Consider the following 16,823-nt stretch of genomic DNA (forward strand, 5'->3'; position numbering starts at 1 on the left):
TCATAAGCTACCTTACATGTCTATATAGTGGTATTATATATATGTTTTGTTCATCTGTTTACTTTTGCTTTCCCCTGCTTTCTTCATTCCTTAGATTACTCTGTTTCATCACTTATTGTGCTTACCTTTCTACTCATCCCTTTTCTTTTTCATTGTATTAGCTTTTTAAAAAAGTTGAGGATAAAAATGCTGAAAATTCTATGATATCAATATCCTGTTTTATTATTATCTTGTTGTTGTATTCATAATCATAATCTTTATCATCACCCTTTTCTTTCGTCAGTTCTCTCTCTATTCCCTGTCTTCTTGCTTGTTTTAATATTCTCCCTTTTTATTCTAAAAAAAGACAATTTATAATCTCATGTTTTACTATTTCATGTTATTTTAACCGATTTTTGACAATGAACATGAAAATTAAGTTAAGTAGAGAAAGAAAGAGATGTGGAGAATAAAAGCAAGGTAGAATGAATGAGTGAATAACTTTGAATTTACTTGTACCATGTACATGATATATGTACATTTGACTAAATATCATTTACCGAATAAAAAAAGATTAACAATCACTACTAGTACAAAGATAATAATAATAATAGTAATGACAATATATTTGTTCATATGTATAGCGTTGATATTCTTGCTATTGTTGAAATATCTATTAGTTTTGAATGTTGTCTGTTTTTTCTCTTTACAAGTATCCTATAAGTTTGCTTGTTCAACTATATCGGTAAGGGTGGTTTTCCTTTTGTTTTATTACTCTGTTACACATACCCTAACACCTCCACACTACATTTGGTTATGTCTTTTTTCGGTTTGCTCTGTGGTTTCTTTTTCTATGGGTTTTCCAATGTTAAGTATTTGTAATATGAAGATGTTTATTTGATTGTATACTTCCAGTGTCAGAAGTATCCATTTTACATTATAGTGAAATAATGATAACCCAACTGTTTTATATCGGCTACATTCAGGCCTTTCTCGCTCTTTCTCTCTAGGTTTGGGGTTTTTATAGGCGATTCTTCATTGCTACAATAACTGTAGTTTGCATTATCAAATTTGATATTACCGTGAATCACCTATTGTCGACTAGTTTGAATTATACCAGCGTAAATATGTTTTCAAAAAAGCTGAGATTAAGATCAGTAACTACTCAGTATACATAGCAAAATATATAATACTGTAATACAAATATTTCAGTTAATTGCATTAAATAAAAGTAGGAGAATGAATTAATCGATTGTTATGGTGAATGATATTAGTGATCCTTGTCTTCAAGTTGAATGTGATTAAATGAATGGTAACATTTCAGAGGAAGATCCTATCAGTCATTCATTTTAAACATAGAGCTTGTTATAAATGTGCGTTAGCTCAAGTTTCCATACCATATTAGCACTACGAGATAGATATTACATGATAAACTAAAACACTGATCGAAATAATGTATTAGCGATATTAAAGAGACAGAATAAACGTTGAGAATATGTTTTGAAAACGCAGAATGTAAAGTTATGTATGAAGATATACTAGGACCCAAAGCGTAAAGTAATATACAGAATGGATACGTCTACGTCATTATAAATAATTTTAGGCTAACCATGCAGCTTCGCAAACCATCTACCTTGGCTGCCATGAGGACCTTTACCAAATAGTCTTCATCTACCATCATGGCTTAAATCAACAGTCAATAACTTCATGAAGTGGTGTCATATTTTGGTCTGCCCCTTCTCAGTGTTATTTCGTACATTTTCTTCCTATTCATCCTTTCTTTCCAAATCATATTCTCTAATGTTCGGTCTTTCTCACTATCAATGATACTACTATTTATCTTCTGCTCTATCACCCTTGGTAATTTAATTAAAATCAAACTATTGTGTATTTGAACCAGGCTTTATGGTGTTTATGATTGACTCACTGTCGGTTAAATCAATCATACTACACTGCTATTAAACTAAAGTCAAATGAGTATCACATTAATAGAAAAGAAACTTATCACAAATATTTAATGTGATTATCATCATGATGATCTCATCTTTTAATTTAGTCATTTATGCTTATATAAACATAATTGAAATATACTTTCGATTAATACAAATTATCACTCTTTTATATTCACGTGGTATTGTTTGGTTGAATCTTCCTGTTGACGTTTAGGACTGCAATTGATCAGTCTCTTATTGTGCATACTGTGCGTATTGCCTCTATATAGCCTTAATTCACAAGCAATGTCGTTTCAAGCGAACAGTACTGGGTTCGAGTCCCAGGGTGAATATCAACTCTGAGATGCAGGTATATCCAGCTGACGAAGTCCCAAATAGAACTAAACGCGCGTCCTGAATTCCACTGCTAGCCACTATCCATTTTTGCTTATCACTCTTTTGTTTAACATGCAATAAAATATTCTAGTCACATAAATATCATACGCTAGGTAATACTAGTCAATTGAAAAAAACTAAGCAACAAGATTGGAACGATGTCCTTTTATTGTTATTTTACACTAACATAGTTTTTATTTTTCACTCAGACTAAAATTAAATCTATTTCTGACGTCATGTCTTAAAACAGGTTAATCATAAAAATCATCCATTTTTCCTCTTATGCTGATGTCTCTTTTAAAAACCTTATGTTTAGTTGAATTAAATTGAATTTTCTTGTATATATTTTAATGAGTTTTATCATATATCATGTATATATGCTCTGCGGATATTACTTTGTTCAATTATATGGACACTGACGCCATCCATGATTGTCCAATCAGATAAATCCCAGACAGTCAATTTTTCATCTTTGTGTCTGTTTTTTCGTCTCTTCTGTATTTTTTTTTTAAATTTCTGTTCTAGTTCTTCCGGTCATGTAAATAAACTTGATCATGTTCTTTTCTCTATATTCATCTATATCTCTTTTCAGATCATACTTCATTGTTAATTAATTCAATGCAATTATCAAATGTCGGTATATATCAGTGTATTCTTGGAAATGATGTCAATAATATATGGATAGATGGAATAAGTACCATTATTTTACATGAACAATCATTATTTACAAAAGGTGAAATTTTTAAAGTTTTTTTTGTTTCTATATAATAAATTTCATCTTTTTTTAAAAAAATATTTTAGGGCTTATTTTAAAATCATATAAATTACGCCATTATTATTACTATTGCCATTATTATTGCTAATACTATTATTACTATTATTATTATTATCTGTATACCATATAAAGTTTTAATTTATTTTTTAAAATGTATATGTAAAATTTATTTTTTTTTAAATGTATAATATAGTAAAGACAAGTAGAAAGGGGAAATGCGTCATCTAAATGAAATTAGCAGTTTTTATGAAAAGAAGTAAAAGAATTTGTACTAAACAATGTACTTCAAATAAGAATCTAAACGGAATAACTTATGTTATATTTAGAATGCATGTTTTGCTTCTTTTTTTGTTTTAATATGAAGAATACTTTGAAAAAATTGATACGTCTTACTGGTTAAACGCTATATTCGGATCCTAAGCTAGTCTTGTAACCCCCAAGCTAGAACTAACTGCACAGCGACTTGAATATGAGAGAAAAGGCACAAAATATGCGGGAAAGCACTTTACTCCAAAGGTTCCTTTATGTACAGAAAATATAGGGTTTTTATAGTATTTTAAAAGTCTCTGGGTTTTACTGAAAATTCTAGAACACTACTAAACACAGTAGCAGTGTAGTAATCAGCCAATTAGAAGCTCTATATGTGACTTTTCATTTTCGCAATATTTCTAGCAAGACTTCTAATCAAACGCTGATTGGATAAAATGCTTCCTAATGTTTCCTGAGCTTGTCATGTCTATTGCGAAAAATTTTCAGGATCATCCCGACAAAATGCAATAGAATCATATCACTGTTTTCTGTTTCTAGTTGCGTTGTTCCTAGATTCGATTTGATTGAACAATGTTCAGTGTTCCATCCAGAAATTTATGAGGAATTAATAAATGCCAATCTATTTAGTTTATCCTTCATCCTATAGTGCTTTATCATAAGCTGACTATTTCTCTTTCATCATTGTATCACCTGAAAGTCGTCAGGATGATATGCATAATTCAAAAAATATGTCATCATAACTAATGTTCCTCAATGATAACACTGATTTAGTGCTTATTGGATACTTATTTTCTGGGATCTGGTCAATATTTGTGTAGAGTTGTTTAAAATTATTAGTGGCTAAAATATTTTTATTGTACTTCCGAAGCGCGTTTTGTAATTGTAGTTAATTTTGTTTCAAATCATAATATTCTAATCTCCATATTGAATTATTCTTAACATTGGACTAAGTTACACTTTGTAACTTATGATTACATCTCTATTAAATACATTACTTAGGTTACGTTATCTGTTACCTGATGTTTTCCTTTTCTCACTTTGATGTTTCTTTGTAAGGATCAGAAATTTAGTGCAATAGAATTGCTATAAGGCTAATTTTGTAGTTGTTTTGTCGGTCACTGTTATCTCTGAGCAACTAATAGTTACACATAACAGGACAAGAATGACTATGAATCGGGCAAACCGTAAATTATTGATTTTAAACTACTAAAGATTCCCACTGTAAGAATTAGAATAACGTGTATAAGCGAACACGTAATCGAACCTCATGGAAAAATGACGAAGGTATACAATAGATCACTCAAAATAATTCAGTATTATCTACCACATGACCATTGTCAACCAAGTGTGACAAATTAATGTTGTGTATTGTTCCTGTCTGGAGATGTTTACTCATTTGTCAATTGAGTTACCTGATAGTACGGCCAATATGACTGTCTCAGCAGGAGCATCTGATTTTGTAGATGGACATGAAAGACGTCAACTCAAGTAACCTATTCTTTGTTTGAGTCGATATCACTGGTCTACTTTTTAAAAAAATCAACCCAAGATTAGCTGCGTATAGTGTCCTATTAACTACCTTCGCTATTGTATCATAAAAGACATCGCTAGCCACATATCCGTTAAATTGCAGTTTTAGGAATAAAGATTTCTTTCGAGTGGTCAATATCTGCAAATTATTTTTTTCTGCATATATATACTTTAAAAAATCTCGGATAGTCGTTCTCCCTCAGTATGTTATTAAAAAACATCAACTTTATGATATCATCTAAGTAGATATTTTTGCTCTGCTTGCTAGATATGTAATCAGATTTCTCTTGTAGTCAATACATACACTTCTATAGTTTGATACTTATCCAAATATTATATTCTTTGTTTTCATTCCTTTTAGATGAATTCAACTCTGCTTTATCTAAAGTTACATTTCCTTTAAGTCATGATAAGATTGAATTATTGGAGGTGGAAATTGGTATTAAAAAACAATTGACATGTTTATCACAGTATAATTTAGGTCCATATCACCAAATTGTTGATGATATTGCAAAAACTCTGCACAATTTATTACCTATTGGAAATAGTAATAGTCTATTGGAACGTTTAAATATATCATGTCTTTTAAATTTGATTCATGTAAAATGGTTGAAAGTTGACGGACCAAATTCATTATTATTAATAAATAGTAATATTAATGATATTAATAACAATAATAATAATGCTTCAAGTCATAAATTACAATGTTCTACACTGTATGTAATAGATATCAATGTCACTAGATCAACTGATTTTGGTCTATATAGTTGTAATATATATTTCGGTGAACAGTTAGTATATGAACGTTATTTCAGACTTATGGAATCTGTTATTTTATCGCATTCATGTAAGTTATTTCTCACTTTTTTTTTTATTTACTATTGTATTTTGAATAATTTACATATCTGTGAGATAGTTTCAATCATTCCATTTGTACATACAAGAACCAGGGTATTGGTTCACTATTACACTTCAATTTTGTTATGATTCTAAATTGAATCTATTTATACATGTCTGTTTTTACTGGTTAGGACATCGTTGAACCTCATTTTCTGTTTAAATAAACCATGAAGTGATAGCTTATGGAAGGATTTTTTTTATGATTCTTTGTTGTGCTTCCCATACATCACGATTTTACCGGGAAAGTCCGATGAGATGAAAAGACACCTATAACTAAATGATGATTCTTATTTTCGTTTCATTTATTTACCGTTTATATCTTTTTGTTTGTAATTGTATATGGTGAGAACTATTGTAACTTCTATACAAGTGAATGGTATGCTCATGCAATAATCTTTTTAATTAGTTCTAATATTTATTCTCCTATATTTTCAATCTTTTAGTGAATAGCGATATAGAATTTAACCATTCCACCAATAAATTCACGGATCTTCATCACAGAAGCTTTAAAATGATGGATAGTTTGTCGCATAATGGTCAAGTGACTTATCCTTTATATCGTACGCGTCGTAGTCAAGAACACAGAGTTAATAAATGGTCTTCATCTTCTGAACATATCGGTACACTGCCTTTGTTAAATTTATCATTCCCAAGAAGTTCATGTGAGTGGGTTCATTTTCATCTGTATTGTGATTAATTCACGTGGTTATATTTTAGCTGAGCAATGGTTTATATTTTCTACATATTTATAGAACAATCAGCTATCCCAGCCATAAACGAGCTGATAAGCGGAATTATAGTTTAGATTTCTATTCATGCATGAAATAATATTATATGGAGTCGATAAGCATTTAGTTCATCTCTTTTGAATTGTGTTGTTGAAAGTGATTATAGCTTAATAAAAATTCGGTTTATTTATCACTAAATAATATAAATAATTCTCGGCACACTTCTAGCATAAGTATCTGATGTACAACTGGTAGATTCAAGAACTGAATTATTGATCATTGGCTCAGCCTTTTTCTTTGTCTGCTTACGATTAATTTATCAGTAGTATATTGTTGATGGTAACATATTGAATTTGGTTCACAGTTGAAATTTTGTTTGACTTATTTGGAAATGTTTAGACGGGTTAGTTTATTCGATGCACCTACTGGAATGGAAAAAGAAGTTGGCGAGCAAATCGTTCGTCTCTATATAATTGGACCTTTCTGTTTTGCAATCTCATCTGAATAGTTTCAAAAAATAAAACACAATTCTTGTCGGTTAACAAATAAGTGATCGTAGATTATATATATATATATATATATATATATATATATATATATATATATATATATCGACCGGTGTGTATTCACTTCAACCCATTGTTATTTGAATTTTATCTTTTTGTTGGGAGCCCTTGAAAATTGATTGAAAAAATTATCAGAAACTTAGAGTAGGCTGAAAACATTTTGTCCAATCAGCGTTCATCAAAAACTCCTCATACAGTTTTAGATAAACTATGGTTTATGTATCATATCGTGATTAGATAATTAACAATTTTTTGTGATTAGATTTAGTTTGTTTCCTAAACGTCCAGAATATCAAAGTCATACATTGACCTATATATGTCCTTGTTTTATAAGTGTAAACTGATATTCCTTTTTATACTTTTGACTTTTTATCTCTTGTTCAAGATTGTTATCTAGAAGATTCATTGGTAACTAGATAGTTAGGAGTCAGTGTTAAGCGTCCATTTGCGTATCACCTTTTTACTTTCATTCTTTATTTCTGTTGATTGTGTTTTGTATTACTTTCCCCCTCTCTCTATCCTGTTCATTTTCTTAGATGAACATTTATATAAACCGAATGCGACAACTGTTGGTGACAATTTAGCTGTACTAATTAGTTGGAATTCAATAAATTGTGATTTTTATCGTATTGTTCTCAGATCACACATTCCAGAGTCGGATGGCCTATTTGATCGGTCGACAATTGGTGAAACGGTTAGTACTAGTCAATCTGTATTTTTTTATTTATATACATATGTTTTTATCCATTGTGGTTATGATTCTGTGGATAGTAGGGGATTAGTGTCATGAAAATATATGACTACTGAATACTTTTTATGTATCAACTAATTTTCAATCGGATTAATTTTTTTCCTAATTTTCTTATCAATAGAAAAAAGTTATTGGGTTGCCTTAGTTTCTCCCCCCCCTTTACCTTATTTGCTTAAATTATTCTTCTTCAATTAACCGAAATAGTTTTGTGTACCGTATCATATAATATGCTCATCAATATGTAATTTCCAAGTGTTTCAAATGTTGGTTTGTGAATAGTTTATTATCTGAACAAGGAATGTCTGTGGTGTTACGAAGCGATGGATATATGGTCAATACTTTCGATTTCGGCCCTTTAATGTGCAGGTTCAAACCCTTGCTCTACCTATTTCAGTTTAAGCAACTGGATTCTGTCACTAGCACTCACACTCAGAATGCGACTCCACATTAAGTACACTAATCTGTACCTGACAAATGTGGTAATCATGTTACTGTTGATTGGGAATTTTCTACCTCTTCCGAGAGTATTTATTTCACACAATTCTCCCTCTCTCTCTCTCTCTCTCAAAAATAGTATCAATTTTTTCCTAGTAACGGTTGAATTAGTATTTGTTTACAATATGTGTACCACTTCTCTGTTTACCGTTATTATCGAAGTAAGTTTAGGATAACTACAATATCAGAATCATACAAAGATGCAAATTCCCATGGTCTATTACATTATGACCTAATGTCTCGGCAAGAATTGTTGTCTCTGTGATCTAAGGATGTATTATTCATCACGAAATATCTATATCGTCACCATAATCTCATCTAAGATGATGAATGTGCTTTTGTATGTGGTGTATCCCATACAACAGGAAGAAACAACTATCTAGTCGTCTCTGAGTTTTAAAGGTTTTCTAACCAATATCAGTTCATGATACAGGATACCTTCAAAAAGTTCACTCATTGAAAATGTATTTAGGAACTTTATTTATCTATGTTCTTGCTAACTCTACAGAGCACTTCACAAATCGTATACATCAAGTCTGTTTTTTATGTATTTTGATTAATATAAAATATTGATATTTTTAGGGATCTTGTTTTCTTTTTATTTGTGTTGTATAATTAACCACATCTTAAGTGTACTTCCAGTTTACACAGTGTTATATCCTTATACTTCGTTTACTTTCTAGGTAGAAGAATGTTGTAGTCTTGACACAACATGTTGTTTGAAAAACAAACATTTCTACTTAACTAATCGTCATCCTGGTGAATTAATACCAGGAAAAAGTTATCAATTTCGTATAAATGCTATTAAACAAATAAATAATGATGATCGGTTAGTTGATAAGAGTCCATGGTCTGAAACTGTTAGTTTTCAGCATATTTCTAAAGTTGCTCCAGTCATTACAGAAACTGAACGATTAGTAAGTTTTATATTTGTATATTTAATCTTTTACTTTGTTAAGTTACATTTCTTTATTCAGGTACTAATTTTCTATTTGATTAAAAAGATATCCTTTCTGTTGGAAAAAAACTACTCGTTATTGGATGAGTTTTTTCTCATCAATCAACCAGTCAGTCATAAAAATAGAACATGACATAAATGTGCTTCAGTCCAAACTACTGAACCATATCAAAAAAGTGAGATGATCTCTTTGAATATCTGAATAGAAGTAGTAGTATTAGTGATGTTACAGAAAGATCAGGGATGAAGTATATTCATTGAAAAGGAATGAATTCGCCAAATAAAATGTGTTACATGAATTTGAAGCCAGGAATATTATGGAAAACAAAGACTGAGTGAATTTGCACCACTGTGACCGATTTCGAACCATGTCATCGAACGTCTCCAGTTACTCGTCACGATAACCATGCGGACCTCAACTAGGTAGTTTGTGTCTACCAACGTGGATCAGACAAAGAACCAGTGATTTCATGAATATACACAATATTTTGATCTAACCATTCATAGCTTTCTTTCAAACTACTTCTATACCAGACACTGTCCATCAAGATAGGTGCAGTTTCGACATGTGTTTTATATGTTCTTACCATATCAGTCGGTCTGGTAGTTGTTGATAAATAATAAATTCGTAAAACTAACAACCATTATGTTGAACTTAATAGTTGTGTTTGATGTCCACACCTCCCCAAATGACAGAATACTATCATTTTCTTTTAAAATTATAAATAATCTCTATTAGAGCGATAATTTCCAACATCATGATTCTTGTCGTTTCTGTTCACTTATGATTCATAGTTCTTATTGAATAAATACATTATTTTTTATTTACTAGTCGGACGGTGGAATATTAACTCGTTGGACATTAGCTACATCTGCTGTTGGCTTCCCTATTGATCATTTCCTTCTACTCTATCGTCCAGAAGAACGTTCAGCCAATGGAAGAATCACTTATAATGGATTTAAAGCAGTTTTTGTTGATGGATCTAATGCTACAGTAAATGGAAATGTTCTTTGGGTTTTTTTTTGTTTTTGAATTTCGTGGGAAATATTTATTGTTAAATAAGCGATGTTCGTGTTATTGTTTATAGTTCTGCTCAAATGATTAATGTTCGTGATGTTTTCATAGATTCTTACTTTCTTTATTTATAACTGAAATACATTTCATTGGTTCTGTAAGAAAAATAAGTCCTAATTGGTTTGTCATACCGTAGGCTGTTTGTTTTTGAGCTCCTGAGTGTTTCACTTAAACCATTATTCATAGGCGCACTACCTCAATGTCGACGAACGGATCATCGACTTAATTTAAACCCTTCTGGTTTGAAATTAAAATTTCTGACCTTTTGAAGCACAGTTTTTGTCTTCTGAAAGAGATTCCTCTTGAAAAGGCTGACAATTTGCTTTTAAAGAGGCTTTAAACGCTCAGCTGAGTAGAAACAGCTCGAAAGTGGGAGTAAACTACCTTCACCTTTTTCTATCTCACTTGCTCGCGAATTGAAATATATTGAGATGTTCAGATGAAAACAGATTCTTTTGTCATCAATATTAACACACAATAGGTTTGTCTTTATTACAGACAGAATTAAAACCATTTAGTCTCAAGTGTAAACAATATTAATTGTTGTTATTCCTCCATTTTCTTCATTCACATGTTTTTAGGAGCACAAGCTACAAGCTTTAGAATCAGGTAAAGGGTATCAAATTGTGGTTTACGGCGTACATACACCTCCTGGATTCGACCCACAATCGACAATTTTCACAGGTGGATTGAATGGACGGAAAATCACTCAATTCAGCCATGAAGTGTTTGTAAAGCCACGTTCAGTATGTTTTCTAGTGTTGTTTCTTTGTTCTTGCTTTTTTTCTCAATATCTATGTTGTGATTACATATATAGTATTTAAACAGAAATTAATTTTGCATAAACGTTCATAATAGATATGATATGATCGAAGCACTTTAGTCTATGTCAAGTTATTTGGAAAGTGTACTACATATCATGTGTTGGGTTTAAGTCTTAGTGCGAAAAACAACACCGAAATGGAGGTGGATCTAGTTGGCAAGTCTCAAATAGGACGAAACACGCTTCTTAGATTCCACCATTAGACATTATTTATCTACTTGATACCTATTTTTGTAACTTTAATTTCTGCAACATTTACTGAACTTGATTGACTATTGATCAAACTCACTTTATTTTAACTGATTCATTTCCGAATCGCTTTGACGTCCTATCATACCATTTATAATTATATTTTTATCCTCCATCAATTAATGTATCTTTGTTTACTTTGTTTATTTTCCTAGATTATTTGTTTTGCTTTTTAAGATTGTCAATTGGTCATACATTTTTAATAAACAATATTGTGTTATCTACGTGAAATAAGTGATGTTATAATATTTAGGTGGAGTTTTGTTCTCTGAGAAGGATGGTTTAGTCGTGGAGCTTTCATTGTTTTTGCTGAGCAACATCATCAGCACAAACTTCAGGTAGAAGTGAAGTATTCGAATTTCTCCACATATGACTCATAGATTGTCCTGTCAACCTCGATCTTGATTAGTTGTTGTTGATCAAGCCATCCAGCTCAGAGAACAAAATTCCACCTAAATTATCTACCTGAGCTACAAATGTCCACCATCTCAAAATCTTACTAGTGTGTGGGGGAGACCCGTAAAAGTTCTCGAAAAAAGCCCTAAGGGGCCCTGAAAATACTGGGAAACATCTTATGCAATCAGTATCGAAGAGAAGCTTCTCAGAAATGTCTAGAAAGTGAATAGTCACGCGATACATTTTTGATTGGGTGATTAATTATCCTGCTTCTTTGTGTAATAGAGTTCTGGAACTGTCCAGAAACCCAAGGCCATTTCAAATGATTTTTTTACTGAAATTGCACAAGACAACGTGTGAATCGTGACTAATTATAACCTAAACGAATTTTTAATGAGTTTTTCATTTTAAAACTATTTTAACGCGGTAATTAATCTTTAAGTTTTTCATCGTCATCAGTAATTTTTATCTTATCCATAGTGTATCTGTCAATTACATCAATCATATTTGATTGGTTTCTGAATGACCTAGTAAACATAACATGATATGGTCACATCATCAATAAATATGATCATAAGAATATTAATGACAATTACGGTTCAGAAACATAAAACAACTATAAATATTTTCTAGCGATATCTCATATCTCACTGATTTATAGGATTTTTGAACGATAATACTCAGTTCGTAACTATTAGAAAATGATATTTAGTAATTGTGGGAGTTTAAAAACCTTGATTCCAAACCAATGGTGCACATGGGCTCCAAGGTCCTGAGGTAACAAATGGCGTTTGAACCTATCGTTGGTCATCGGATACCATGAGACTGCATTCCGTTACGTTGCTCCGCTGCCTCGTGGGATTAGACCTTGAGGTCAAAGGCTCGGAAAGTGACCCCCTAAGAAAGTCACCTACTTCGGTTTGGGCACCCGGACAGTATTCCAGCTCACACACAAATCGAATGACGAAGTGTGGCGCATATATATTTTGTGCCTCATTGTATCAATATTTATGTGCTTAAATAGTAACAATAGTGCAAATCGTTTTAACTGACCTAAAATCATACAGAAAAGAAAATAATTTTCAGGTGATTTATGTTAATTAATTGATAGATAGCTGAATATATTGTTCGATAAGATTAATTCAACCGCTTGACAACAGTATTCCCACTTTTTAATGCAACTTTCATTCTGCCCATGTTCTATATGGGAAACTTTTCAATGAGAAAATTTATTCTCTTTTCCTTTTTTTTCATTCTGTTTAGATTTCATTATCTACAAATGAAAATTTAAATAAACACGATTCATCAACTCTACGCTCAATATCAAAATCTCGTGAATTATATAATTCTAAAAATGTGATTGCATTTAATTCCAATGAATCAAATCGATTAATGTTTTTAATATTTGGTGCTTTAACCGGTGCAATGCTTTTAATTATGATTTGTTTAGTTGTATTATGTATATGGCGTCAAAGACAACGTGATAAACATTGTTTAATAATGAATAATTCTACAAATGGATGTAATGTTATTTCTTGTAATTCTTCAATGAGTAAGTGTAAACAATTTTGTTTTGGTCCTGTATTTTATTTATTATTTCCTTATACATTATGTGTTGATTGGGAACATGTGTATGTATAGGTTGTGAAACTTGATCACTTGTTTTATGGGTTATTTCAACAGCTGTTTAATTATTTCTCATCACTTTTATACTGTTAAATACTGTTTTAAGTTATGTATGATGGTAATTATCAGTTGTACTGTAGTGAACAGAACACTGGTTGGGGACAATCGAATGTATTTAAACAAAAATTACAGACTATCTCACTAAATTCTGATAACCATACAATGAACATTTAATTTGCAAATTAACAACCAATTGTCTCAATCTTCACTGTTTCTTCTCTAATTCCATTGTTCATGCATTTTCCTAGCGATTGAGCTTCATTTCAGTTCTTTCCTCATCGGTCTTCTGCCAAAATACATTCTATGTCCAACTATCACTATATGCTACTTATATGGATATAAGTAGACCACACCACAGTACATCTACATATTGGTATCTATTAAATCTATACAATCTTATCACAAATAGGATTGGACAGATTTAATCGAATAGTTTGTTATATTTATGACGTTGGTAGTCGGTAGAATGTCTACTGATCCTAGTTTAAAAGATCAACTGTATCATTGAAGAATAATGGAAGTCATTCAGCGAAGAATATTTCGTTTTTGAAAATTTCATTTACTTAAGTTTTACAATAGTATTTATAGTTAATTATATTTACTAAAATAGTAGTCTGTAGTAGAATAGAATAGTGTTGAATAATTATTTCGATTACTGTTAATTAGCCGTAATTACAAATTTTAATTAGCACCATGAACTGATTAATGTTAGACCGCCATTGGAAATCTGGAATCACTGGAAGACCGTTTTGTCCTGGTATGGGACTCCTCAGCAGTGCTCGCCCATGACCCTGCACCCGAGGATCGAACCTAGGACCTTTGATTATGCGCGCGAACGCTTAACCTCTAGACCACTAAGCCGGCATCCAACAGTGTTATTTATTTTATTCTTAATAGCTATCAAGTGGAAAATTATCTTTATCTTATAACTTTTTACTAGCCGACTATTACGTAACTTCAAATATCTGAATTTCGAAAACAATTCATGACAAGATACCACTTCAGGTTTCCTTTTTAACTATTCAACATTCCATTTCACTATAGACTACTATTTTAGCAAATGAAATAAAGTACAGCTTAAGTGAATGAAATCGTCGAAGAGAAAATTTTATTCGTTGAATTGTCTTTAGTCTTATTCAATTACCCTAATTTGCTATGAAAGTTTAACTCAATTTAAACTATTGTTCAATGAAATAGCTATTATACGTTAAATATCAGAAAATGAATGGAATAGCTACATCAACTTAAAAAATTGAAGTGAACATTTAAACGATTTTTATTATTTTAGTCTGTTGAATATTGACGATACATATAATTTGATAACGACTTCATGTAATAAACTGAATATATTTTATTAGTGTCAATGTAGCTTACTTATGGACTAGTTACTGGTTCATCTACTCAACTTTGAGTTTCAATGTTGAGGGTATGAACATTAATCAACTATCCAAAGCATAGATTAGTTACCCAATCTCGAGGTTTCTAACCCTGTAGTCGAAAATAAATTCTAATCATTATCAAAAGGTACTGCTCGAGAGTGAATAGCTTATTCGTGAATTCAATTATTTGATTGAGTTTATGGAGATGAATGCAACAAAACTAATATATGAATCAAGAATAGCAGAAATGGGTATAATGTTAAAAATCAAAAATTCATCATTACAGTAAAGGGTTAATTCATTTTCCTTGGCGATTAGTAAAAGTAATTGTAGCTACTTAGATTCTAATGAAATAATGCTCATACTTTTTACTGTCAACACAAATGATAGTTGATTGTTTAAACTAAACTGCAATTATTCCGCTTCATTTTGTTTATATGTTAAAGTGTTTTAGTATTTCTAAATGAAACATTGACTAAATAATAACAAGAATAAATTCTTTACGAGTATACATTCTTTCTTTCTTTTCATCTCATTCCGTTCACCGGTTCCCGATACTGTTTAATTAAACATGCAAATAATATATGTTGTTAATTTTGTCATATTTATCATTGCGTAACATTCATACCAGATATATAATATTTATTTAAGTATCATATTTCTATAGTCTTACAACTGGGACCGCTGTGTGTGTATAAAACATTCAACAATTTTTTTTAAAATCTGGATCATATTGTTTTATGTTAACTTTCATACAATATTGTCGATAAGTTGGTGTGTGTGTTGGTTTTCTTTAAAAATAAAAACAAATCACTTAAAACCTTCTTTTTCATTGTTGTACACTTGTATCTTGTTTTACTTCTCCATAGATACAGTTGATAAAAGTTTAAAGAAGACAGGTTTCAGTGGAACTGGTGGATTTTTACTAGATAATTTGAATACTGCCAGCTTGATGACTTCATCTATTACCTCTTGTGGAAATCAAGTGATTGATGTAAATGTGGAACAACTACAGTATAGTGACAGGACAACTTTACCACATCAACGTTCTCGACCACCACCTATGAGTCCTGCACCTCCGCCACCGTCAAATATACCAATATCATCATTTCAATATTTCACTAGAAATGAAAATTTTGAGTTAAAAAGTTTAATGTTAGACAGTGATAATAGTTATAATCATCGACAATTTATAGATAATATGTCTAAATCTGTTTTCGTAACTTCATCTAATTTCTATCCGAATAACCTACCTTCGGTAGTAACATCTCTTTCATCTTCTCCTGTGTTTTGTACAATGATAAATTGTAAAGGTCATGATGTTGTTGTTAATAATTCACTTCCAAAGTCTCATTTGTTATTAGCAACACCGTCGTCAACAGGAACTGTTACTGTTGGAGTATCTTCAAATAAGTCTATCGGTACAGTAAATCGTATGGATAATTTAACTAATCATGAAATGTCAAATTATTTACTACAATCTTCAATATTAAATGGTTTAAAACGTGAACCACCAAGCGGTGGTTCAGTGCACGATGGTACTGATGGTAAGAATTAATGTTTATCGATATTTTTTCGTCGTTTAATCATTCATTATTCATATATCTGTTTGTATGTCTATTCTTAAATAAGGTCCCAGTTGAATATTTCTGTTTTCTCAAATCTTAATCTTTTTTCCTGGACAGAAAATAGTATGCGACATACTTGAAGGTGGAAGGACAAATCATTTACTAATTAAATTTCAAGTATATTATTTGAGGTTGTTTGTGTTAAATGCTATTTTTAGTTCACAGAGGTACAGTAAGTTCATAGGGTTCTAGAATATCACTTTAAGTCATACTTTTGTACAATTCTTGTTTATTTATTTGAGTCAATAGGATAGCATCTTCATTAGGAACTTAGATAGCATTTTCTACTTTTACATTCTGCTACACAA

The 16,823-nt window shown here is 31.0% G+C and overlaps 1 protein-coding gene across 1 annotated transcript in view; it reads left to right on the top strand.

Annotated features, from left to right (window-relative positions):
• Positions 1 to 16,823, top strand: part of Smp_196920 (hypothetical protein) — a gene marked incomplete at both ends in the record, with an annotated part of 53,438 nt that overhangs the window by 29,035 nt on the left and 7,580 nt on the right. The window contains 9 exons of the mRNA XM_018795114.1: positions 2,899 to 3,039; positions 5,243 to 5,728; positions 6,225 to 6,443; positions 7,612 to 7,769; positions 9,005 to 9,238; positions 10,112 to 10,273; positions 10,936 to 11,100; positions 13,086 to 13,374; positions 15,757 to 16,434. Of these exons, the coding sequence (XP_018649459.1) occupies positions 2,899 to 3,039; positions 5,243 to 5,728; positions 6,225 to 6,443; positions 7,612 to 7,769; positions 9,005 to 9,238; positions 10,112 to 10,273; positions 10,936 to 11,100; positions 13,086 to 13,374; positions 15,757 to 16,434 (2,532 nt within the window). The remainder of the gene's footprint in view (positions 1 to 2,898; positions 3,040 to 5,242; positions 5,729 to 6,224; positions 6,444 to 7,611; positions 7,770 to 9,004; positions 9,239 to 10,111; positions 10,274 to 10,935; positions 11,101 to 13,085; positions 13,375 to 15,756; positions 16,435 to 16,823) is intronic.

This window comes from Schistosoma mansoni, chromosome 1 (genome assembly GCF_000237925.1).
Source record: "Schistosoma mansoni strain Puerto Rico chromosome 1, complete genome".
NCBI lineage: Eukaryota > Metazoa > Platyhelminthes > Trematoda > Strigeidida > Schistosomatidae > Schistosoma > Schistosoma mansoni.